We start from the raw sequence: 24,470 nt of genomic DNA on the forward strand, positions 1-24,470 counted from the left end.
GACCTTTTGTAGTGTGGTCCTGATTGCCTTGCCCTACTCCTGTCCCTCCCAAGAAGATACTACACTTACTTGCTGTCCTGCGTTTTGTTCGTTTTTTCTTGTGCATGTTATCCCCCCTGCTAATTTCTACTTGTTCTACCACTCTATCCAGAGAGCCATTTACTTTCCCCAAATCTCCTGAGTGGTCTTATAAGAAAACACTGTCATACTTTATGATATGATAATTTCTTCTAATTAGAATCTCTTGTTAGGTATGTTAATTAGCTTGATTTAGCCATTCCACAATGTATACATATCACAACATTATGTTCTATGCCATAAACATAACTACACACACTTTTTATTCGTCAATTAAAATATAGTAACCTCTTGTTAGATTGGAAACATTGCTATCAGGTATTACCTGTTTGTTTTACTGTTGTATCCGTAGTGTCTGAAATATTAGCTGCCTAATAAGTAATAGATGAATAACAGAATGAAAAGTAATTTGATTTATGATTTTCATTACGTTTTAGAGGAAGCTCGTGAAAGTGACTGGGATGGTATCATTGCTTGCCATCAAGGTAAGCTATCTTGCTCAACCTGGAATTATCAAAAATCTACAATAGGTGCTTACTTTCTCAAGCCAAAAGAGATGAAGAAAGATGACATAACTGCAACAGTAAGTGAGCTTGTTTATAAGAGTATCTTCTCTTTAAAACTTTCCTATGGAAATCTTGTTATACTCAAGGTTTCTGATCATAATATTGATTGAAAGAACGTAGTTTAACATTTTAAAGCATTGCGTAACCCAAGGCCACAAAGATTTGCTCCTGTGGCTTCTAAGAGTTTTCTAGTTTTAGCTCTTATATTTAGGTTTATTCTCTCTGAATTGATTTTTGTGTATGGTATGATAAAGGGGTCCAAATTCGTTTTTTCGCATGTGGATATCCAGTTGTCCCAGCACTATTTGTTCAAAAGACTATTCTTTCTCCGTTAATGATCTTGTTACCTCTACTGAAAGTCATTTGACCTTGTATGTAAGAATTCATTTCTGGACTCGGAATTCTCTTCCATTGGTCTGTATGTCTGTTCTTATACCAGTACCACACTGTCTTGATTTTGGTAGCTTGTGGTAAGTTGTGAAATCAGGAAGTGTGACTTCTCCAGGTTTTTTGTTCTTTTTTCAAGATTGTTTTGGCTTTTCTGGTCCCTTGTATTTCCATATGGATTTTAGAATGAGCTTATCAATTTCTGCAAAAAAAAGCAGCTACAATTTTGACAGGGATCTCATTTTGATTTTGCAGATCAGTTTGAGTGTTGTCTCTGATCTATGAACATGGGGTGTTTTTCCATTTATTGAGATTTTTCTTAATTTTTCAACAATATTCTGTAGTTGTTTGTATATAAGTCTTACACTTCTTTGGGTACATTTTTCCTAGTATTCTTTTTAATGTTATTGAAGTAGAGTTTTTTTTTTTTTTTTTTTTTGGATTGTTCATTGAGAGTGTGTCAAAATGCAATTGATTTTTACATTATTGATCTCATATCTTGTAACCTTGCTGAACTTGTTTATTAGTTCTAATAGTTTTTAATAGATGCCTCTGCTTTTGAAAATGCTTATTAAAAGTGTAACTCAACATTCGACCCTGTTTTATACAAATGGCATCGTAAGTATGTATATTCTATTCTCTGTAGTATGAAAATCCAGTCTTAAGTTTTTATATAATTTTCTAAACCATAAAGATTCTATCTTATGCTCCCTTAGGGACGTTTACCTACATAGTTTTGAGTAATGGTTATAATAGTAGTGGTAATCACAGGTAACATTTTCTGTGTGATTACTTTGTTCCAGGCTCTCTCTCTAGCATGGATTATTTCATATTTTCCTCACAACAGTCCTACAGCACGGTGCATTGGTTAGATGCTTTTTATGGACAGTAAAACAGGTTTTATGAGTAATATGCCTAAGATCAATGTAGCGAGTAAGAGGCAGAGCTGGGATTTTAACCTGAGACAATTCGTTCTAGAATCTATTCTTATAGCCCATAGGGATCACTCATAGAACATTTAGCATGTGTGTATACTATGATATGTGGCTGGAGTTGAGTCATTTGTCTGACAGTCTCAGCTATCTGGAACAAAGCCAGTAACTGATAAGTAATAAGCAAAAGTAAGTATAGAGAGCCTGTGCACTAAAGTACAATTTGTTTCTCAAAAATAACACTCACGGGTTTATTTTTGCTTTGTTTGACTTAGATAATACATTAGAATGAATAAATTAGAAGAGATTGCCAGGAGCAGGCCAACTAAAAACAGTAACTTCCTTAAAAGAATATAATGCAGGACGGTGTAGGGCCTGTATTACTTGTAGGTTACAGCGTACGAGCTCCTTTAGTTTCCTAATTGTATAACTATACAACATAGCGTGAACATTTATGAATTTTTCAAAATAGGTCAGCTTAATGTTTGTGTTTCATTTAGGAAGATAAAATGTTTTTTAACCATAGTAATTTCCTATCTGAAATACGTATTTTTTTTAAAGAAATCTTTATTTAGAAAAATGTATGTATGTAAAACGTATTTATGTGATGCAATGTAAATATGTCTTGACTCAGTGGTATGTCAGACTTTATGTTGCTTTCCTTAGTTAAATAAACCTTCATTAAATCCTTTCTATTTAGTTTGTATAAGTCATCTGTTTAGATGTAAATTCAATATAGATGTAAATTGAATTATCTCTTGGGTGGATGACATCTGACTGACACACATTGGCAATCAGTTACTTCTCCAGCAGTGACCAAATATGTAGCCAGTCTCATGTTTTCAATATAGAGAAAATATATTGACATAATATTGATATTTTAAGTATTAAAATGAGTTTATGTTATGGAGGCTGCTTATAAACCAAATATTTTCTCTGTAGTGTCTTATATATTTCCTTCCTAATATGTCATAATTAAAACATTTTGGGCTTTTGCTTGGCCATTCTAACTAATGATATGTTTTTTGTTTGATGTCAGCCGTGGAAGCGGTTACAAAAGGCAAGACAAAAAGAAATTAGGCTAAAGGAATGTTTTGACTTTAGCCTTGTTAATAAATTAAAAATTGAAGGCTAGTCCTATATATAGTTCTCTTGACTTTGTACATTTAAATTGAGTTAACCTTAGTTATGTTTTGTTTTCTTAGATAATGATTCTTCATACTTTTTAAAGAATGGAGATAGAATCTAGCTTGCATGCTTGTACACCCAAATAAAATTACTTTATGTTTAAAAAAACTAACGAAGCAATTCATTTATCATACTTTTTTTAAATAAAAAGGAACAAGTAGATAAAAAATACTTTGGAAAGCATAAAGTGCAATAAAAATGTTAGTTATTTTCTTTGTCATTTGTGGGTTGTTTTTTTCTTAAAGGCAGTGGATATAACTTCTTGTGGAAACTTTGCTGTAATTGGCCTCTCATCAGGAACTGTAGATGTATATAACATGCAGTCTGGTATACATCGAGGAAGTTTTGGCAAGGATCAAGGTATAGATTTTTTTTCTTTGTTTTTAATTAATATAGGTAGATATAAGACTAGTAGTGAAAGCTGGCATGTATAATCTTTAAGTGCTGGGCATTTTGCTAAAGTTGAAGATGGGTTATAATCAACTCTATATGGCAGAGACTGCCATTGTATCATAAGGACCATGTTGAAAGAGAAAAGTCACGGATACCTAAGAGTTTTGTGGATATTATTCAGATTAATTTTTTTTCTTCTCTCCTTTAAGCAGAAAATCTTAACAAACTTTTCAAACCTATGTTGTATCAATCTGATTTCTGTTTTTTTACTCGAACAATATTAATAATTAAGAATCTTCTTACACCCCTAAAATCCAGATTTATTTCAAGATTTTAAAGGATATTTAAATGGCAGCTTATATATTTGAATGAAGGAATCACTGTGTGTATTGTTCAGAAAGAAACATTGTCAATTCTGATTTTTTTTCTTTTGACATCTACCTTACAGCTCACAAGGGATCTGTTAGAGGCGTCGCAGTGGATGGATTAAACCAGTTGACAGTTACAACTGGTAGTGAAGGATTACTCAAATTCTGGAACTTTAAAAACAAAATTTTAATTCATTCTGTGAGCCTCAGTTCATCTCCAAATATCATGTTGCTACATAGAGACAGGTAAACTTTGAATGATAATGGATTTTCTCTTTGATTCTTTTGGTAAAAGTTATAAAGTCACAAGTTACCAAGTGGGAAAAATCAGACGATTTAGTAAAGAACAACATTTGGCTTAATTTCTCCCAAAGTGTATTTGATTTAACCAAATTCAAGTGGATGTGAGACTTTAGTTCAAGGGTTTTTTGTTTATTAAAACTGGTGCATTTATCTTGCTAGTGGCATTCTGGGACTCGCCTTGGATGACTTCTCCATTAGTGTTCTGGACATAGAAACTAGGAAGATTGTCAGAGAGTTTTCTGGACACCAAGGCCAAATAAATGACATGGTAAAACAAACTCTAACTGATAAAACTTTACTCATTTCTACTTTTATTTGGGTGTGTTATCCTTTAATAGCCTTAAAATCATTATATGAGGTGGTCATCTATTTTAATTTGCAGGCTGTTTTTCAAAGATTTTAAAGGAAAATTTTGAATTGAAAGTTAATATTTTTCAGGGAGTTGATGCCATCAAATTGAAATGTAAGTTTTAGAGCTCATCTTTTTTTTCATTAACTCTAAACAAGGCCAAATTATACTTTAGAGAATGAATGATCCATTGGCCTATATGTCATTCTTAATATTAAAATAGGCTGGGAGAACTCATTTCTGTTTTACTGTGTATGGAATGAATTAATAGTAGGAAGCCATTTGCCTGGAATACCTGGTATCTGGTTTATTTTACTTTAGTGCTATTTTTAGAGTTTATATATCTTAACTCTGAAAGGGTTTAATTAATAAAAATATGCTTAAGTTTACTATTATATTCTTATAATGGGATGTATGATGGAAAGAAGTCAACTAGTTTAAAAAGCGTGTTTAATTAAAAAGTACTTTTAAAATAAATTTGTCACTTGAGGACCATATTAAGTATATGGTATCATTTTTCATCTATTGCAGATACCTTGATTTGCTTGAAAACAGAAAATATAAAATAAAAATAAAATCTTAATACTTAGTGACAAACCCAACAGCTACATTTACTAGTTCTCACACCAAAAATCAGAATTTACTCCTTTCCTTAAAAATTGAAGGAAAAAAACCTGGTCAGGACATTGTGTTCTGCAGATAGGAGGTTGGCAGAATTACACATCAACGGAATTTGTTTTGACAGCATCTGTAGAAACGAGGATGGGATTGGGTTAATTGTGCTGAAATGGCACTTTTGCAAACATCTGTCAGTGTCAACTTGCTCTTCCTATTTCTTTTTCAAACCTTGCTTTCAACTTGTATATCTCGAGTTTCCTTGCTCAGTAATAAGGTACTCCCGTTAGTTAAATCCGTGAGCATTTATAACATGACTTTACCTGTCAGAATCACTCTTTCCCATCCTTTACTATCTGTACCACCCTTCTGTAAATTGATCTATCTGTAACTTGAGATTTGAGTTCCCATTATATTACGGCAGCCTGATGAACAAATTAACATTTATGTATCCCGGTATCATCTACTAATTTAAACTGCTGGATGAACAATCTACTACAACTGTAGACTGTAAAGTTTTTCCTTTTGGGTCACCTTTCACTTGTGATCTGATTTGTGCCTCACAACCCTTAGGTACTACAGGCAAGGAGATCTATTATTTATCCATTTTCATAGCTAGAAAAAATAATAGGTGGCATAAGTAGTTTATTTAAATTTATTTTGAAAATCTGATTATAATTTGTTTAGAAATAAAGCATTATTAAAAGAGAAAAGATTTTTAACTTAAGCTTCAAGAAAAGCAAGCCCTTATCACACACATAAACATAGTCTATAAATAAAGATTATGATTTGAAAATTAATGCAGTACACTTAACTTTTTTAACTTTTAATAATTCATTTAAAAGTCTCATCTTTATCCAGATTCCAAATCAGTGGTATTTAGGAAGTGGTATTTTCTTTTATATAAAATAAGACAGTTTGAATGTTAGTCAAATTAATTTTTTTATGAAGCCTGCATTATCTTTTCATTTATTACATTCTTTAAGGTGTTAACTATATATACATACACATACATACAAATATATTCATATATATTTACATATTTTTTTTGTGTATATATATATATTTTTTTTGATTTAAAGGCTTTTAGTCCTGATGGTCGTTGGTTAATAAGTGCTGCAATGGATTGCTCTATTAGGACTTGGGACCTTCCTTCTGGGTGGTAAGTTTATATTTCTAAATCCCTAACCTCTATAAGATTTCTAAGTTATTTTCTTCACATGTGACTTTTACCTATAGTTAATGGGTTATATGCTTTGTCAATGTGACTATATTTGGAGATTTTTCTGACATGACTATATTGTATCCTTGGAGTGTTTTTGATAACTAAACAGCAGGTAGTAGTGTCATGAAATGTAGTAGAAAAATGAAATCTTACTTAGATTTTCTCATCCTGCAAAATTGAGATACAGAAGCAAGTTGCCTAAACCTTAAGAAAGCTCATTTGGCCTTTTTGATTCTCCAAAATAAAGCTCAGACTTTAAGATGGCAAACTTTTATTTTGAGTTTGTTTAGTTCATGCTGAATTTAGTTAAAAGGTCAAACCCCTTAACTTTTCCTTTTTGTGTGTCTCTTCTGTTTCTCTGATGTAATTCTTAAAAGAAGGCATTTTAGATAGTCTTAGTCCTTTTTGTGTTGCTTATAACAGAATATTGAAACTCGGTTATTTCTAAAGAAAAGAAGTTTATTTCTTACACTTTGGGGGATTGAGAAGACCCGGGTCAAGGGGCCGTATCTGGTGAGAGCCTTCTTGCTAGTGGAGACTCTCCGAAGAGTCGCAAGGTGGTATGGGGTATCACAGAGTAAGGGGGCTGAGCGTGATAATGTAACAGCTTGAGTCTGTCTTCCTCTTCTTATAAAGCCACCAGTTTCCCTTTCATGATAATCCCTTAATCCATGAATGGGTTTATCCGTTAATGAGGACAGAGTCCTCATGATCCAATCACCTCTTAAAGGCACTCCCTCTCAATACCGTGACATTGGGGATTAAGTGTAAACATGAGTTTTGGAGGGGACATTCAAACAATATCTTAAAGTGGTAAAAATGTGAGTCTTCGGATTTGGTTAAAACCTGACAAATGTTCAGAAATCTATTTCATGGGTTGAAATTTGCTACTAATCCCGGACTTTAAAGAGAAAACAACCAATTCTGTAAATCATATGAACAGAGGAGACATACAGAATGTGTGTGGGCTTTATTGTTAAAAATTAAGTAGGTATAGATACCATTTAAAATCATATCATTTAACATAGGATTGCTTAGATGACTATGAAGAAAGGAAGAATTATGGGAATAGCAAAACATCTAATTTAACAGTAACATGCCATTAGAGAAAGATAGGTGAGAAAAATGAGAAGGAAGGTGGTACTTTTTAATCTAAAATATTCCTAAATTAAGCTCTGTTCACTTCCTCTTCCTACTCAGGAATTGAATAAGCTCATATATGAAAACAGTTTGACCTTTAGGAGGGAAAAACTCTGACGTCCTCAGTTCCCTTCAACTTTGAAACAGGCCTGAGGCATACCTACCCATCTTGTGTATACACTGGATTTATAAGCACAGCTAACGATTGTCACTAGTGGATCCAGCTTTAATAACCAGGAACCTTTGTCCACAGGTGTGTCTCTTTCACTTAAAATAGAGTGAAGCAAAATCTAATTTATTGACCATATCCTCCTTTGGCTTCAGAAAGTTCACTAAAAGTTGGCATTTCTTTAATTAAAAAAAATTTTGTTGAAGACACTATTAGAAATATTAGTGGTCTGTCACTTCTTAGGCTGTTGCTATTTTCTAAAAGTTAATGTTATATAATTTGAATTGCTTTAAAATAAGAAAGTTGTATAAATAGTAGAGTTGGCATAATGCCTTTTTCATTTTCCTTTTTAATAGTTTATATTAGTGGGAGAGATTATTCAGTAGTAGTAAAGTGGCAATGTATTTTAAGTGGTAAATTTGTCTTTGGAATGGAAAAATTAGGATCCGAAAGTAGCATTCAAAGCCACTAACCTTTGACTCAGCATTAGCCTTTTGCTGAATTTATTATATCAGTAAAAAGTTGAACAGATTCAAATCTGATAGCTTTTCAGTTCTAGTATCTTTATTTTTAGGTGAACATAGGCAATTTTAAGTGAATAGAGAGGCATGAAGCTGGGTGTAGCACAAGAGCAAGAAGTGACCACATCGAATTGTTAAAAGGAAATGTAATAAAATCTAAATTGATTGGAGAAAAGTATATTTTTATTAAAGAAAAAAGTTTTTGGTTAACATTTGAAGTGGACCAAATGAGAGAGCTGGAATAACTATCCAACAACTGCTGCTGCTTAGTAGCAACTAAGCTAAGATTTACAATGTGCTGCTAGGCACTGTATATGCTTTTATTTTTCATATCCTAACAAGTTGTAGGTACTATTACTGTTATTAGTCCCATTTCAAAAATGAGGAAGTGGAGGCTATTTGAGAAATTAAGTGATTTGCCCAAGGCGACATAGTTTATAAATGACAGAGCACAAAATAAGCACAGGAGAAACAAATAGGTTTCTTAACAGTTATGTTATCATCTTTGCTCAGACTGTATTTGTCTCGTTTTAAGTATGAACTGATTTTGTTGGAAAAAAACATAATTAGTGTGACAGCCTTTGGAAATTACTAGTTCTTCTTTTAATTAAATAATTTGAATAATGAAAACACATTACATAACCTGGAAAGTGAAGCTATCTATGAGTAAACCTTTGAGTGTATTAACATACAGGTATATCCATCTGGAATTGTGCCTATCTGAAACAAATTGCATGGGTGTTAAACTTTCTTGTAAAGTTTTTTTAAAGTGCTGAAATATTTGTTATGTTTGTAAAATTTTCAGAGGAACTGAGTTGAAATTTTTTGTCTCTGAAGTTATCATTCCTCTACCACTACCACCACCTTTTATGTCTGGTTGTTTTTGATCTAATAGAAATTCGGATTGAATTCTTTTTTTTTTTTTTCCCGAGACGAAGTCTTGCTCTGTTGCCCAGGCTAGACAGTGCAACCTCCATCTCCCAGGTTCAAGCAATTCTCCTGCCTCAGCTTCCTGAGCAGCTGGGACCACAGGCATGTGCCACCATGCCCGGCTAAATGTTTTGTTTTTTTTTTTTTTAATGGAGTTGGGGTTTCACCATGTGGCCAGGCTGATCTCAAACTCCTGACCTCAAGTGATCCACCCACCTCGGCCTCCCAAAGTGCTGGGATTACAGCCGTGAGCCACCGTGCCTGGCCCAGATTGCATTCTTTGAGGGGTGAGAAATACATAAAATTAAATAATCTGAATAGAACTTTTCATTTGTTCTGTCTCACCCAACCCCTACTACTTCCTGAGGAGCATTACGTGAGAAGAATTGGAATAGACATTGTTTTGAATTTCTCACTGAGGCAGAAACATCCCCTTCTACTCCTTAAAGATTTCTGTGGAAGGTGATTTTAGCACTTTGGAAATAGAACATATGGAAGCAGTCTCCATTTGCTCAGAATAATAATCAGAAACAACCTTCTGAATGGTTATGCAGGGCTCAAATCTTGTAAATCTGATCCCTTAGAATAGGAATTGTATTAATATTCTTTGAGAAAAAATTATAAGTTACCTGCGACTTATTTTTTAACATTAGCATGAAACTATATGGTAGTTTTAGGTCTGGGATGAGCCTGTGCATTTATGTTTTATGAACTAATGTGGCAGTGTAGAATAGCTGTGTATGTGGAAACCACCTTCCTCAATTTGGTGGTTTTATATAATGGAAGTCCCATCTACCTACACACCACAGCTGTGGAAATGAAGTTACACAATGAAGTTGACAAGATAATTATAGTATGAAGTAAAATAAGTTTGCTCAAGCAGTAAGCTTTCTTTTTAACAGATAGTTCCTAAACATGTTAGGAGGTTTTACCCTTCACATATGTAAACTTTTGATGAGTAATATTCAGACAAAGGAAATACTTTAAGATTTGAAATTGCCATGTTTTAGGTTTAATCTTTGTATGTGTTAGGATAATATCTTCATCTGTGGATTGTTTGGATTAAGTGACTTAACATAAATAATTTAATAGTCCATGGCATAGAATAAGTGCTTAGCAACATGTTTTCTTCTCCCCAATTCCCTTGATTCCCAATAAAAGCCATTCTTGTGAGCTTTCAAAACAGACTTGAAGAGAAATCAGACAAGTTATTGCTTCCTTCCCCATAATGGACAGTTAAACAGCAGTCGTTTTCCTGAACACACTTTGATGTGTGTGTGTTTGTTTCCGGTGCTTCTAATTGTTGTCTTTTCTTTCCATCTTGCATTCATTGTTTAAGGTTTATATTTTTATTGACTCTTTCAGCAAATTGAGAGAGGCGTTTTACCTTGGGCAAGCAACTTAATGTCTCACACTGGACAGTCTTCATTTACATTTGAGCTGCTCACAGTGTGTGTCCCATGAATCACCAATGTAGGCATACTCTGGGTGTTTGTAAGCTATTGCCCTCTTTTTGTGTTTTAGTTTCAGTAGTAGCTTTACTATAATTTATGTTGGCTAACAATATAAATTGGGTAGAACTGCTTGGGTGAAAATCCTGACCCAATTGCTTTCTACCTTGAGCGAGTTTTCAAATCCTACTGGACCTCAGTTTTCTGGACTGTATGGTAAGGACGGATCTGCCTTATAGGGTTTGTGAAGATTCGATTAGTTAGCACACTCAAGTGCTGAGGATACTTCCTCACACAGAGCACTAAAAAAGTGTTAATCTTGTTCTTGAAATAATTTGTATTAATGTACATCTGGAACTTGAGTCATTTGTGTGTACTTTCCTATGGATAATATATTGGCTTCAGAAAAGCTGTAATTAAAAACCACTGTACTCTCCTTAAAGCTTTTCTCACTTTTAGCAAGCCTAAGGAGTGTTTCAGCAGGATTCAGATGAGTGTAGGCCTTTCTCTTTGCTTCTTAAATCTACCTCTTTTCACTTCCTGCTACCACCATCCTAGTTATTTTTTTGATTGTTAAATGATTACTACCATACTGTCACCATTCTCTCTGTTCAAATATATTCTGCATTCTTATGGCAAGTTTTCTATGTAAGTGAAGATTATGCCACTATCTCCTCTTAAGTGATTAATGACTTTCCATCAATTATAAGATTGAAACAAACTCAGGTGTTTGGTATATAAGACATTGTATGCAGCCTTATGCTTATGCTTAATAGTCCTACAAAACTGCACTCCTCACTTTACACAATTGTATTTTCCCTTGCCTTATCCACCACCTTTCTCTTAGCCAGGAAGTGCTTTCTCTACTAGACACCAATATCCATTGAAATCCTGTCCATTTGTAAAGCTCCTCTCAAACATAAGTGTTCTCTGTGAAGCCTGTTCTGAGTCTTCTACCTGGTTTGTAGTTACTCTCCCTTTCACCCCAACTTGTAAATCCCTTCAGCAGTTTAAAGCTGTGGGGCTAGTTTCCATAAATTGCTTTATGGTTCTTCTCTAGGGACTGAATTGTCATGTGTTTCATGTATAGCATAATTACTTATTTCAAAAACAGGTAGAGTTGCTGAAAAGCTTTTTTTAAAATTAGCATTCTTATTTACATCCATTTTGTTATATTACTTTCTCCTTTTGCCTAAGCTTTTCATCAGTTTCACTGAAGTAACAAAAATATAGAATACTGATAATTAGATTTATTTTAAATGTTATGTCTTTAGAATTGTCTCCAGGTCAGTCTACCAAAATTTAGTATTCGAGAAAAAAAGATTTCCTCCTGCTTCCTCCCTGTTGTTGAAACTGCTTCTCCAGTTAGTTAGTCTAGTGAATGTTGTCTTTCTCATTAAGTGAGATTATTTTCACATAGTAACTTAATTAACAGAGCTATTTATTAGTGGTGACTTTCTGATCGATGCTGGTGATTTAAGAAAAAAAAAAAAAAACATTTTCTGCATCTCTTATCCCTTGTCTTTTTGGCAAAAATATTTTTGTGAATTTTATCCTTTTTGGTAGAGTTCAAATACTTTTAACATGTCAATTATTTCTGTAGCCTTATAGACTGCTTTTTGTTGGACTCGGCTCCTCTCAATGTTTCTATGTCTCCTACTGGAGACTTTCTGGCAACTTCCCATGTGGACCACCTTGGAATTTTTCTATGGTAAGTTCTTTCATATGGTTCTGTTTGGGGGTGAAGATTGTATTGTCAGAGAGTTAGAGTCACTAAAATTGTCATTTAGGCTGTTTTTAAATTTATTAAATGGAAATGTCACAAGTTAACATAGATTTAATTCACTGTAAGTCTGTGAGTGATTCAACGTCTGCTCGATAATGTAGACAGCTTTGCTTCAGTATGTATTCCAAACCACGTGATTGATTTTTATCTGTTATCATATTTGGCTTTTATTTGCGGAAAGAATAAGTGAGTTCTAAAAGTTTAGGAAAAGGAGTCCCCAGTCACGCCATGGTTTTCCTGCCAGTATCCCACAACTACTTTTTGACCTTGGCCAATCACTTCTGAACCTCAGCCTAGTTTGTCTATAAAATAAGGCATAAGTATAAGCAGAATACTTTCTGAGAGATTTATTCTGTTTGCATGACTTTTCATAACTGTGTAAAGATACTTATGTGATCTTCAAATTTTGATGAACCTGTAAGGGACTATGATTGCTCATAATAACTAGAACATCACCTGGGTTTAGAAAAATTTTGTTTCTTTCCTAACTTTATACATCTATTGGGTAAAAGAAATTGATTTTTTTAAAAAATTAATGATAAAATGTTGTAATTACATTTGAAGATACAAAAGGAATTTTAATATATAATAGAAATAGACCCTGTTCACCTTAATTTGTAAAATGGAGTATCTTAGAATCCATGAGGCTTCAACAATTCAGAAAAGAACAGCTGTGAGCACTCACAGCAGGAGTATGGCCCCTCTCTATAAAGTACTGCTATTAATAACTTGAAACCTGAGATTCTCAATTTTTATTTTCTATTACAGATTCATAAACTGTGGGAAAAAGAACCTGTCCCCTTCTTTGGGACTGGTATCTACATCCTGATTAGTCATCCATGGCCAGGGTGCGGGCTGAGAGGCAGAAATATGGCTACTTAGAGGGCCATTCTAGAGAAGGAGAATCTATGACCTTTCAGCAACCGCAAGAATATGCAGAGCAAGAATATGCTCAGCATATTCGCACTCTGACTTACTCTCTGAGTTCATCTTTCCTTCTGTTATAATTTACTTAAATAAAGGTTGATATATGTCAAAACAATATATGAAAGTTATTTTACCTTATAAAAGTATTATCTGCTACTGGTCTATCTTTAATATGTTTTTGTACTACGTCAGGAAAGAGACTCAATAATATATTTACACAACTTTGTTATGATGGCATCTATGATGTAAGTCAAGGGGTTTTTAAATTGATACAATCTATCTTTGAGGTCTTTTTATAACTAATAAAAGTCTGGAGTTAAATTCAATATTGTAGGGTGTTTCTCTGAAGAAACTTTTTATAGTTTTAAAAATATTGCTTATGTTTTGATTTTTCAGGTCCAATATTTCCCTGTATTCAGTTGTTTCATTACGGCCACTTCCTGCAGATTATGTCCCTTCAGTAGTAATGCTTCCTGGTACTTGTCAAACCCAAGGTAATTACAAAATTGCAAAGCAGTTTTTGAGGTGTAATATTATAAACCTAATATAGGAGATATTGCTACCAAAGGCAAAGTTTAGTGCATTCAATCCAAGTGTTTTTTAACTGATATAAAAGACTTTGAATGACTTCATGAATTTAGGCAAAAATATAATTGATGTGGTATTGATAAGCTATCAAATAGTATACCAGTGAAACAGGTGTTTTGGGTCTAGTGATGGGAGTTTTAGTTATGATAAAATAAGAAAAAGACAGGGATAAGGAAATGAAATAAATGAACAGTTTACAAGGCTGCATTAAGTGAACATGTTATGAAATACAGATGGATTTGAAATGAATTAAGTTGCTTTTGTATGATAAAAATCTTTTGTTTTACCTGAAAAAATTTTTTAAGATGTAGAAGTATCAGAAGAAACAGTAGAACCAAGTGATGAAATGATAGAGTATGATTCGCCAGAACAGTTGAATGAGCAATTGGTGACTCTTTCACTTCTTCCTGAATCACGATGGAAAAACCTTCTTAATCTTGATGTTATTAAGGTAATAATTAATACACTTAAAAAACAGTAGAACCAAGTGATGAAATGATAGAGTATGATTCGCCAGAACAGTTGAATGAGCAATTGGTGACTCTTTCACTTCTTCCTGAATCACGATGGAAAAACCTTCTTAATCTTGATGTTATTAAGGTAATAATTAATACACTTAATAGACCCTAAGCATGCATCCAGAAGCATTTTTATTTTTTTAAGCAGAGAGAACTGCTCCTACTTGAGGGCATTAGAAGGGCAATTAATGTGTAAGATAACACTGACAATGCCATTTAATCAAATATTGTTTAATATGGTGTGATTATCACAAGATACTCATATATATGTCAACTTTGAGAACACTCAGCAGACATTTAGATGTGGCAAAAGTTCATCCTGTAACTACAGAGCTATTGGAAACTGATCTTTTAAAATCCAGCCTCATCACTTTTATATAAGTTTCTAAAACGAGCGGGAACAACTATAGCAGTTATAATGTATTTCTACTGCTAGGCATTTGAGGACTGGAGAAATTCCACTAGGCTTTCATTTTATTAAGTTAACCCCTTATCTCACACCATACCCTGTCAACTACTGAAAGATTTTTAGAACTTGCTGTGTCAGGGCCAGGTACGTAAGTTAACATGAACTAGGTACTAAATAATGTACCTGGAGAGTATGGTGGTGAAGAAAAAACAGCCCCTTTGTCCTTGAGGAATTTATGATTCTGCATGAAAAATGGACAACTATGGTATCGATTAGTATTTTTTTAGAGTATGTTTTATGACTCCCCACTAGTCAGTAGCAAAAACTACTGAAAAGAATACAATAGAGTGAAAAATTTCAGGCTACCTTTTGATCATGAATGCAAGTATTGTTTGGTGAAACTTGAGTTGGTTAGACATACACGTACACTAGATCTGTTAGGTGTACTTAAGTCACAGTATGGGCTGTGGTAAAAAGTTTAAGGAACACCGACATAAGTAACTAATAAGATGTAATTATCCTTGTAACTAATAACACAAGAAAAGAAACGTGTGTCTTGGGTAAGGAAAGAGAAGTTTTCACATTACATTTCCTCACAGAAGTTAAAATTGCTTCTTTTTACTTGCTAACTTTTTGAGAGATTAGTCATCAACATAAAGGTGTGCTGTCTAGGAGCATGGGCATGTTATGGAATCTCTTCATCATGCTGTCCACACTGTCAGCTTTAAAGGGAGTACTTTATGAAATAGTTCAAATGCAAGGCATTAATAAGTACAAATAGATTAGTGTGAGGGGAGCAATCAGAATAATGCTGAACTAATTGAACAGAGTTTTGGGGCTACTGTGGTCCTCACTAAGATATAGTTTGTACTGCATAAAATCATATATCAAAACATGAGTGGATTATCTTTATGATGGGAATATGTTAAAACCTCTAATATTTTTATTTTCTGCTGAATAAAAGAAGAGAATGTACCAAGACTATGGTTTACATTTGTCCTGTGGATAACTTCTATTTTTGCTTTTCTTTATAAGACTAGATAATTTGCAGGGCACTATGGAGTTCCTTCAAAGCCTTATGGTTTTAACAAATCAGTGACTGTCCCCTTTCTAACTCAAGAATGGTGAGTTAGAATGGTAACTGTGACTCATAACAGTCTCCACCATCCTAAAGGGCTCTGCTTACGCTACAGTTGGCAGTGCTTTGTCCTGTGTTCATGTGATCATTTTCTTTTATACCATGGCTTCACTTTGGAATAGAAAGTCTCCCTAGGGCTGCATAGCTCCTAAAGAATGGAAGAATAATGTGAGGTGAAATTGTGAGACTTCTTTATTAGGCACTTTCATCAAATGTTCCTGAGAGGTGGGGCATGGTGGTGCATGCCTGTAATCGCACTATTTTAGGAGGCTGAGGCGGGTGATCATTTAAGGTCAGGAGTTCGAGACCAGCCTGGCCAACATGTTGAAACCCCATCTCTACTATAAATACAAAAATTAGCCAGGCATGTTGGTATGCGCCTGTAATCCCAGCTGTTCTGGAGGCTGAGGCAGGAGAACTGCTTGAACCCAGGAGACAGAGGTTGTAGTGAGCTGAGATCATGCCACTGCACTCCAGCCTGGGCAATGGAGTGAAACTCCATCTCAAAAAAAAAAAAAAAAAAAATGTTCCTGAGATACTGATATGTAGCAATGTACTTACCAAAACAAAATTCTTTCAGTGGAAATTCCAGTAGAGTTTTTCCTAATATAATTTTACTAGCATTTGAAATACTTATAAACCAGCAATAGTGTTTTCTTGCATTTTAAAAGCACAGAGTACTAAGGAAAAATTAAAATTCCAACAAAATAGAAGAATTAGAGCTGTACTTTGAAAGATTATCAAATTACTTATAATGTCAGTCTGCTTCTGTCTCCAAAGTTTCTCTGGAGAAAAGTAATTTAAGAAACCCTTTTGTATTAAGCATTTATGTAAATTTTGCTTTTCATCCTGTTTTGTGAAAGAGTTTGTACTCAATACAAAAAGAAATTTAAAATTACTTAACTGTTATATCTTCATGTAAATATTCATATTTCAGGAAAATGAGCTATGTTTGTCTTAGAACTTCTCCTGTGCCCTGTCACTTTTTTTCTGCCTTACCAGCAAGGGTGCTAGAGATCTGCATTGGGAAACCCAGGTTAAGGATAGCTGTGGTATTGGTCAAAAGAGATCGTATTTTAACATTCTTATGTGAAAGAGTTTCATTCCTCTTTTACTTTTTGGTATTTGTTTTAAAATTGATTTGAAATTAAATATTAGAAACTGTTGGCAGGATAATTCCTATTTTTCTTTCTCATTTTCTCTTAATCAGAAAAAGAATAAACCAAAGGAACCACCCAAAGTACCCAAATCAGCACCATTTTTCATTCCAACAATTCCTGGCCTTGTACCCAGATATGCTGCACCTGAACAAAATAATGATCCCCAGCAGGTAAAACACAAATTAGAACATTCTAAGTATATCGGTTTATGTTTGTATGTGTTTTGTGTACTTCTTTACCAAGACCTAGTTTTACAGATACAGGGTAAATTAATGATACCTTTTAATTACAAACTATGCATTTTTGGGTGATACTTGTATTATTTGAATAATATGTATTTGTTTTTGTTTAAGTCTAAAGTGGTAAATCTTGGAGTTTTGGCTCAAAAATCAGATTTCTGCTTGAAACTTGAAGAAGGACTGGTAAATAATAAGTGTAAGTTGAATTATAAAATATTTTAACAAATATCTTTAGCTTATTTTACTTTATATGAGGAGAAATTGAAGGAAATATCAGAGTTCTCAGTAGTTAAGATAGTAAAAATCAAAAGGATTGAAATTTTGGTTTTAATTTTAAATAATTTTAGCATTTATATTAAATAAGCCCACTAAGATCAAATGGTATTGATATTATAAAAATCTGTTGAAGATTTTTCATATATCTAATTTATTTTTTGCTGTTTGGAGATGGACATATTTATTGACTACATTTATAATAAGGAGATCCTTCTTGATGTGAATTAAATGTAAAAGTTTTGTCATTTTTATAGCAAGTAATTTGCAAGTCTTTTGTTTTTATTTATAATTTGTAATTCAGCAGACTGCTTAGGTAATTTCATATATTCCCAAATTATTTTATTAAAAAGGAAATGTTTTAATCTATCTGTTGTGTTAATATATTTAAATTTTGAAGGCTACAGTCTGTAGCTAATAGTGATTAGCCATAAGAACTGTAATCATTTAAAAAATCCTAGTTACTCTCCTAATAATTTTAACTTATCCTCTTGTTTTGATTCGAATGCTTTTGTTTTCATACCAAGATTACTTGAGACCACATTAGCAAAAGTCAAAGAATGATACTGATGAGCCCTTGTAAATGACTTGTTATGTTTATGGGGAGACAAAGAAATAAAAACACTGTTGTTTACTATATACTGAAGGATCCAAAAGTGATTAGACTTTTGTCATTGGTGATACTCTTTTTCAGAAAGCTAAAGCATAGTCATTGCAATTCTCAAGTGACTCATAAAAATAGCTGTAAGTGTATTGAGTATGTTTTCCTAGGGCGCATATGAAACGATACTTCTAGAGAAAAGAAGTAGGTTTGGGCTAGGTAAGAATAAGGGGTGGGGTCTTCCCCCTCCAATTTTATATATTCTTTATTGTTAGTAATGTATTTCCTAATGATTATGTACTTTTATAACTTTATAACAATAAAAAAAATTATTTTACCTCGTCGGATTCCCAATGCTAACCGCTATTAATACTTTTGTATGTATCTTTATAGCCTTCTTGATTAGGATTTACTCTGAGAGAAGATATACGAGCTTTTAAAATTCTAAAGTGTTGCGAGGCGTTAGATTTTCTTTATTAACAGGAAAAAGGTTTAAATTACAGAAACAATGTGTTTTGAGTACTTTCTCTTATATTGCTGTCATTATTTGTATTGATTTTCAATTATTTTGGGTTTTATTCTACATAATATGAAAAAGTTAACCCACAGGAAGAATTTCCTGTACCATTTAAATATATCCTATTTGGGGTATAAAAGGAAAACTGTAGTTTTCTAAGTTAAATGATTATAATCAAGTCATAACTGGAATAAAATTTAATGCAGATGACACTGCTCTCAACCTTCTGAAAGAATCAGGCCCATCAGGAATTGAAACAGAGCTGCGAAGCTTGTCTCCTGATTGTGGTGGGTCTGTAGAAGTTATGCAGAGCTTCTTGAAAATGATTGGGATGATGTTGGACAGAAAGCGTGATTTCGAGTTAGCCCAGGCATACCTTGCATTGTTTCTAAAGGTAAGTCTAATGTAAGACAGTACTGCCCAACTTGTCTTCTTCTGTGGCAGTGCTATCTAATAGAACTTTCTGCAAAGATGGGCATGTTCTATATCCATCCTTTCCAATATCATAGCCACTTGCCACATGTAGCTACTGAATCCTTGAAATGTAGACAGTGTGATCAAGAGACGGAATTTTTAATTTTATAGAATTTTAATTAATTTAAATTTAACCACATGTGGCTAGTGACTACCACATTAGACAACTGGACAGTGCAGCTTAGGAGTCTTGTTTTCTTTTTTTACTCAACTGCACAGCAATTTTGACTTTACCCCCTGACATTTTTATGCTATCTGCTTGATCCAATGTGCTGAACCATTAACTTTTCTTTTTTTAGTGGTTAGTTACATTTTGGAAGTTTTTTGTGATTATGAATAGAAAGTAGGGTTTTGTTTTGTTTTTTTTTCTACTACTAAAATCAAAATGTTCACTTCTATCATTGGTAAAGGAGTTTTGATCATTTTACAGTAAGACAGTTACTTTTATGATTAATATAGTGGAGAACTCATGTTTTGAGGGTCTACTTTAGTGGTATAATGTGTTGAAGGAGGTAGATGATGCTGATTTTCGGTGATAATAGATTTGATTCTTTATCCCATTTATACCTAAAATGAGTTCAGTTGATCTAATTATTTAAACGTATCAGGACTGTCCTTAGGTGGAGAAGAGTGATGACCACTTTAATTCTACCAAGGAAGTCATAGTATCATAAAGGAGCTCATAATAAAAAAAACAAAGTTTGATAGAGGAGGGGAAAATGGGAGATAGTAATAAACCAGCACTTAAGAAAACAAATATTCACCTAGTGTCTTCTGTGGTTCCTTGGTAGAAAAATTGAATCCAGATTAGGTAAAATTTTAATTTTCTTAAATGTTTAACCATCATGTTTTTCTTTGCAGTTACACCTCAAAATGCTTCCTTCAGAGCCAGTACTCCTAGAAGAAATAACAAATTTGTCATCCCAGGTGGAAGAAAACTGGACCCATTTGCAATCACTCTTCAATCAAAGCATGTGTATTTTAAATTATCTCAAAAGTGCTTTGTTATAAAAATAAATTTGTGACTAAACATATCAAAGACTTACATATTAAATGGGTTCAATTGAACTCATTTCTTATTTTCCAGGTGTCAATGTGAAAAGAAAATAAATGTTAGCATTACTGACTAGTCAGTAAATCTCCACTTTAAATGCTAAATACTTTCTTGAAGTAAAATCACACCTCCCAGCCAGGCATGATGGATAATGCCTGTAATTCCAGCACTTTCGGAGGCCAAAGCAGGAGGATTGCTTGAGGCCAGGAATTTGAGACCAGCCTAGGCAACATAGCAAGCAAGATCCCATCTCTACAAAAAGTTAAAAAAATAAATTACACCTGCCTTTCGTTTTGAAGATTTAAAGAATCTGCTCAAATGATTTATTTTCTGAGTCTCTTCACACATTAACTTTTATATGATTTTTTAAAAATTATTACCTGCTTATATTTTTTTAGTATCTGTTTCATATAAAGAGATACTGCATGTTCACTGTGAAGTATTGCTGAATTAAATTGAAAATGTCAGATAAAACTGATACATGGTGTAGTTATAAAAATGCTGTTTTGATATGAAGAAAAAAGGAATTTTTTTTCCTTGGCGGCCTTTGATAAAAATATGAATCATTGACTCAGAGTTGGAGGATAAACTAATCATCTTCCAGCACAGCCCTGTTGTGTTGCGGGAGAGGAATCAGGCTAAAGGTCTGTTGGTATTTCAGTGACAGATTGAAACTTTCTAACAGTGGCCTACTGCTTTCTCCATTGTAATGTACTGAAAGGAAGTTGTTCATTGATCAGAAATGTGGGAGGCCCTTCCTTGCCCATGGCAAATGGCTAAAGACAGTTAAACTGATATCAAGGATAGGTAAGGGAAATTACAAATTCCATTGGAAGGTGGCCCTTTATTGCCACTGCAGACATGTAGATAACAATAGTTTAATGTCCTCTGAAAAGATAAAAATTCCATAAATCATTGCAAACAATTTTTAGCAATATTGTTTATTGCTACCACAGCCAAGAATGGGTGTTTCAAAGCCACGGGTTGTTTTGTTTTGTTCTGTTTTGGTTTTGGCTACACTTTTTTGGGGAGGACCTTTTTATTTGGGAAGAAACTGCTGAGTATACTTTTCTTTCACAACCATTGCAAAACCAGGTAGCCCTGGAGTTTTTTTCTCGTCATCATTGTTTTTATGGTTCAAGACTTTTGCAATACATGAATTAAAAATAAGCAGTTCTTTAAAGCATAGTGCTCTAAAAACTATTCTTAGTTTATACACTTAAAAGTTGGGTCTTTCATGAAATGCAGTGGGTTGAATATGAACACCAATAGCATTCTTGTGCATTGTTAGGGTAAGAGAGTTTTATAGAATAATCTCCAGAAGAAGCAGTCCTCAAAAGGCGTTTCCCAATGATACTTTTAATATTCATGTTTTTATTTAATGATGTCAGATAGAATTAATAAGCCACTAAGGAAATAAGCCAATCTGGTTATTGTACTCAATTTCATTTTTCTTTTAGAAATGTGTATTGACTTACTAAAGCCACTGACAGAAATGTTACTCATGACTTAAGTTCTAATTTAAAAAATTATTTTCCTCTTTCCTAAATACTATATTCTAAATTGGAATATGGCAAAATTCCAATATATAATTCTATACCTAGTAAAGACTGTAAATAAAATTTTAAGAGCTATGAACTGAAATTGTATTGCTTACATAAAATCATGAACTGAATTTTCTTCTCTTTTTCAAGTGGGCATATAGACTTGAGTGTATTGTTATCAGAGATATATTTAGATAGTATTACATCATTTTGGCAGGTAATCTAGAACCTTTCATGTACTGTTTCCATCAAGGGAGGGAAAGAAATACAAAATATAATTTTATTTGTCTATATTTTCCTTAAAATATATCAGTCTGTGCACACTAGTTTATCTTTAAATTTTGTAATTACACATGTAATATATGACTACATTTTGCATGTGTACTTTTTGAAAACCATCTTCAGTCCCAATACCCTCTGTAGAAGTAACAGTTATTAACTCTCCTAGATTTTTTTTAGATTGTTTTTATGAGTGTTTAATGTAGGAATGTGTATACATTATCTACAGCCACAAGAAATGTATATTTGTGATTTTTACATACATGTACGTATATTATTCTACAATTTGCTATTTCTACTTGGGAGTTTTTTATTTTGGTACATTCACATTTACCTTATCTCTTTTGCAGTGTCCAACAGTCTACTTTGCCTATAATAGACACTTAAGGAAGTTTTACTTCTTTTTATTCCTTTACGATTACAAACAATGCTGAAAGGAACATCATCCTACATGAGCCCTTTTTGTACATACAAGACTTTCTCTGTAGTATATGCTTAGGATTTGAATTTCAGGCCAGAGTATAAGCATTTTTAATTTGAAGAGATACCTCCATTTGGGTTCCAGAATGGTTGTATCAAGTTACAGTTTCCCTCAGCAACAAATGAGCATCTGCTTCCCCATGTAATTAATGACACTTGCTATTGGATTTTTGTAATTTTTATTACTCTGATGAAAAAATTATTTTGGTTTTAAATCAAATTTCTCACTAGTAACGATGGACATATTTTTGTATGTTTATTTTAGAACATATAAACAGTTGTTAATTGTCTTTTTCCTCCACCGTTCATTTTTCTGTTGAATGATTTGTCCTTTTATCTCATGGATTTGTTAGCAGTTCTCTTGTATTTTCTGTCTGTTGCCAATGTTTTCTCCTACTTAGCCATTTGGCTTTAATTTTACATGGTGTCTTTTTAAATAAATGTTTTATATTTGTATACAATCGATTAATAATTTTTCATGACTTATTTCAGGATATAAAGCAAATTATTTTCTAAGACATTCATAGTGTATGTTTTCCTATGTTTACATGTGCTCATTTCACATCATGTATTTTCCTCTACGACATGTTTCTGTGTGAGTAGTTAATGTGTAGCTCTTTAGAATTGATTTTTGTGAAGAGCAAAACATACAGCACTGCCTCCTATGTCTATGAAAAATTCATTTATTGAAAAGTCCACTCATATGTCTGATTTGAAATGCAGTTTCATTATGTGTTCAATTCTTTCATCGAGCTCTTCTATATTCCTAATAAATAATGCATTACTTCGGTATGTTTTCAGATTTGGAGTAAAGTCTTCCTAATGTTTTATAAAGATTTATTGACTGCTGGTGAGTATACCTCTTGAAGTTTTATATGGGTTGCACAACATTTATAGGACTGATTTGGAGAGACGTACAATACCGGGTGCAGTCCTCCATTGGTATCCAGTTCCAGGGCCCCTGTGGATACCAAAATCCAAGCATCTTCAAGTCCCACAATCCGCCCTGCAGACATATTTTTCCAATGCATGTTATAATTGGTTGTTTCTGTTTGTGGTAAAATGATTTAATTTTTATATTCCAATCTGTCATGACACTGCAGAACTCTTTGTCAATACAGTCTTGGTAGAAAATCCAAGATAATTCTAACTTCTGCAATTGATGAGACTTTATTTCCTATCCAGTATTTGTGTACTTGAAATTTTTTTGCATTAGAAAGTTTTATACTTTAAATATATGCCCTTTTTAAAGATAAAAGCACTGAGGATAGAAAATATGTAGACTGAAATATGTATTTTGTATTGCATGAAAATAAATATAGTTTAAAAGCTGTCATAACCCCCAAAACATTTTAAGCCTTGAGAGTGATGTGACTGTGATGTGAGTCACATATGGCTACTTCTTTTTCTTAGATTATAGATCAACTCACTTTCTTATTTTGCTTGTTCTTTCCCCTTCATTATCCTGCTTTGCTTGGACCAGATGACAGAAAACCCACGAGTATTTCACCCTCTATAAAAAATGTTAAATGTACCCTTGCCAAAAAGAAATACCTATAACCAATTCCTGTAACTATTTCCCAACCTTGTATGAATAGCGTTGTAATCCTGCTAAAAGAAACTCCTCTGTCTCTGCCTACGTAAATGAAACCTTAACTTCTCTACTTCGGAGTACTGACTATTCCTTTGGAGTTGGTGTTTCTGGGTGGGCTATCCTCAAACTTTGCACTTGTATAAACTATTTAAATTAGATTCATACCCTTTTGATTATTTAGGTTGAGATAAAGAGCTTGTTAAAAAATTTGGGAAGGCCATGGTTTTGCACTGAACTTCTGCACTGGGTCCCAGCAGACCAGAACAAACTATAA

The 24,470-nt window shown here is 33.3% G+C and overlaps 1 protein-coding gene across 2 annotated transcripts in view; it reads left to right on the forward strand.

Annotated features, from left to right (window-relative positions):
- Positions 1–23,402, forward strand: part of WDR36 (WD repeat domain 36) — a 37,937-nt gene extending 14,535 nt beyond the window's left edge. Inside the window, exons 12-23 of one of the 2 annotated variants that reach the window (XR_013418193.1) lie at positions 516–661; positions 3,397–3,511; positions 3,993–4,158; positions 4,375–4,483; positions 6,262–6,341; positions 12,219–12,326; positions 13,725–13,822; positions 14,222–14,516; positions 17,192–17,311; positions 17,495–17,576; positions 18,978–19,165; positions 20,107–23,402. Coding sequence is in view for 1 of the 2 variants with exons in the window: in XM_078004475.1 (XP_077860601.1) it covers positions 516–661; positions 3,397–3,511; positions 3,993–4,158; positions 4,375–4,483; positions 6,262–6,341; positions 12,219–12,326; positions 13,725–13,822; positions 14,222–14,367; positions 17,192–17,311; positions 17,495–17,576; positions 18,978–19,165; positions 20,107–20,256 (1,508 nt within the window). In the remaining variant the exon portion in view is untranslated. The remainder of the gene's footprint in view (positions 1–515; positions 662–3,396; positions 3,512–3,992; positions 4,159–4,374; positions 4,484–6,261; positions 6,342–12,218; positions 12,327–13,724; positions 13,823–14,221; positions 14,517–17,191; positions 17,312–17,494; positions 17,577–18,977; positions 19,166–20,106) is intronic. The other variant, XM_078004475.1, reaches the window with a different exon arrangement.
- The last annotated feature ends 1,068 nt before the right edge of the window (positions 23,403–24,470 follow it).

This window comes from Macaca mulatta, chromosome 6, assembly GCF_049350105.2.
Source record: "Macaca mulatta isolate MMU2019108-1 chromosome 6, T2T-MMU8v2.0, whole genome shotgun sequence".
Taxonomy (NCBI): Eukaryota; Metazoa; Chordata; class Mammalia; order Primates; family Cercopithecidae; genus Macaca; species Macaca mulatta.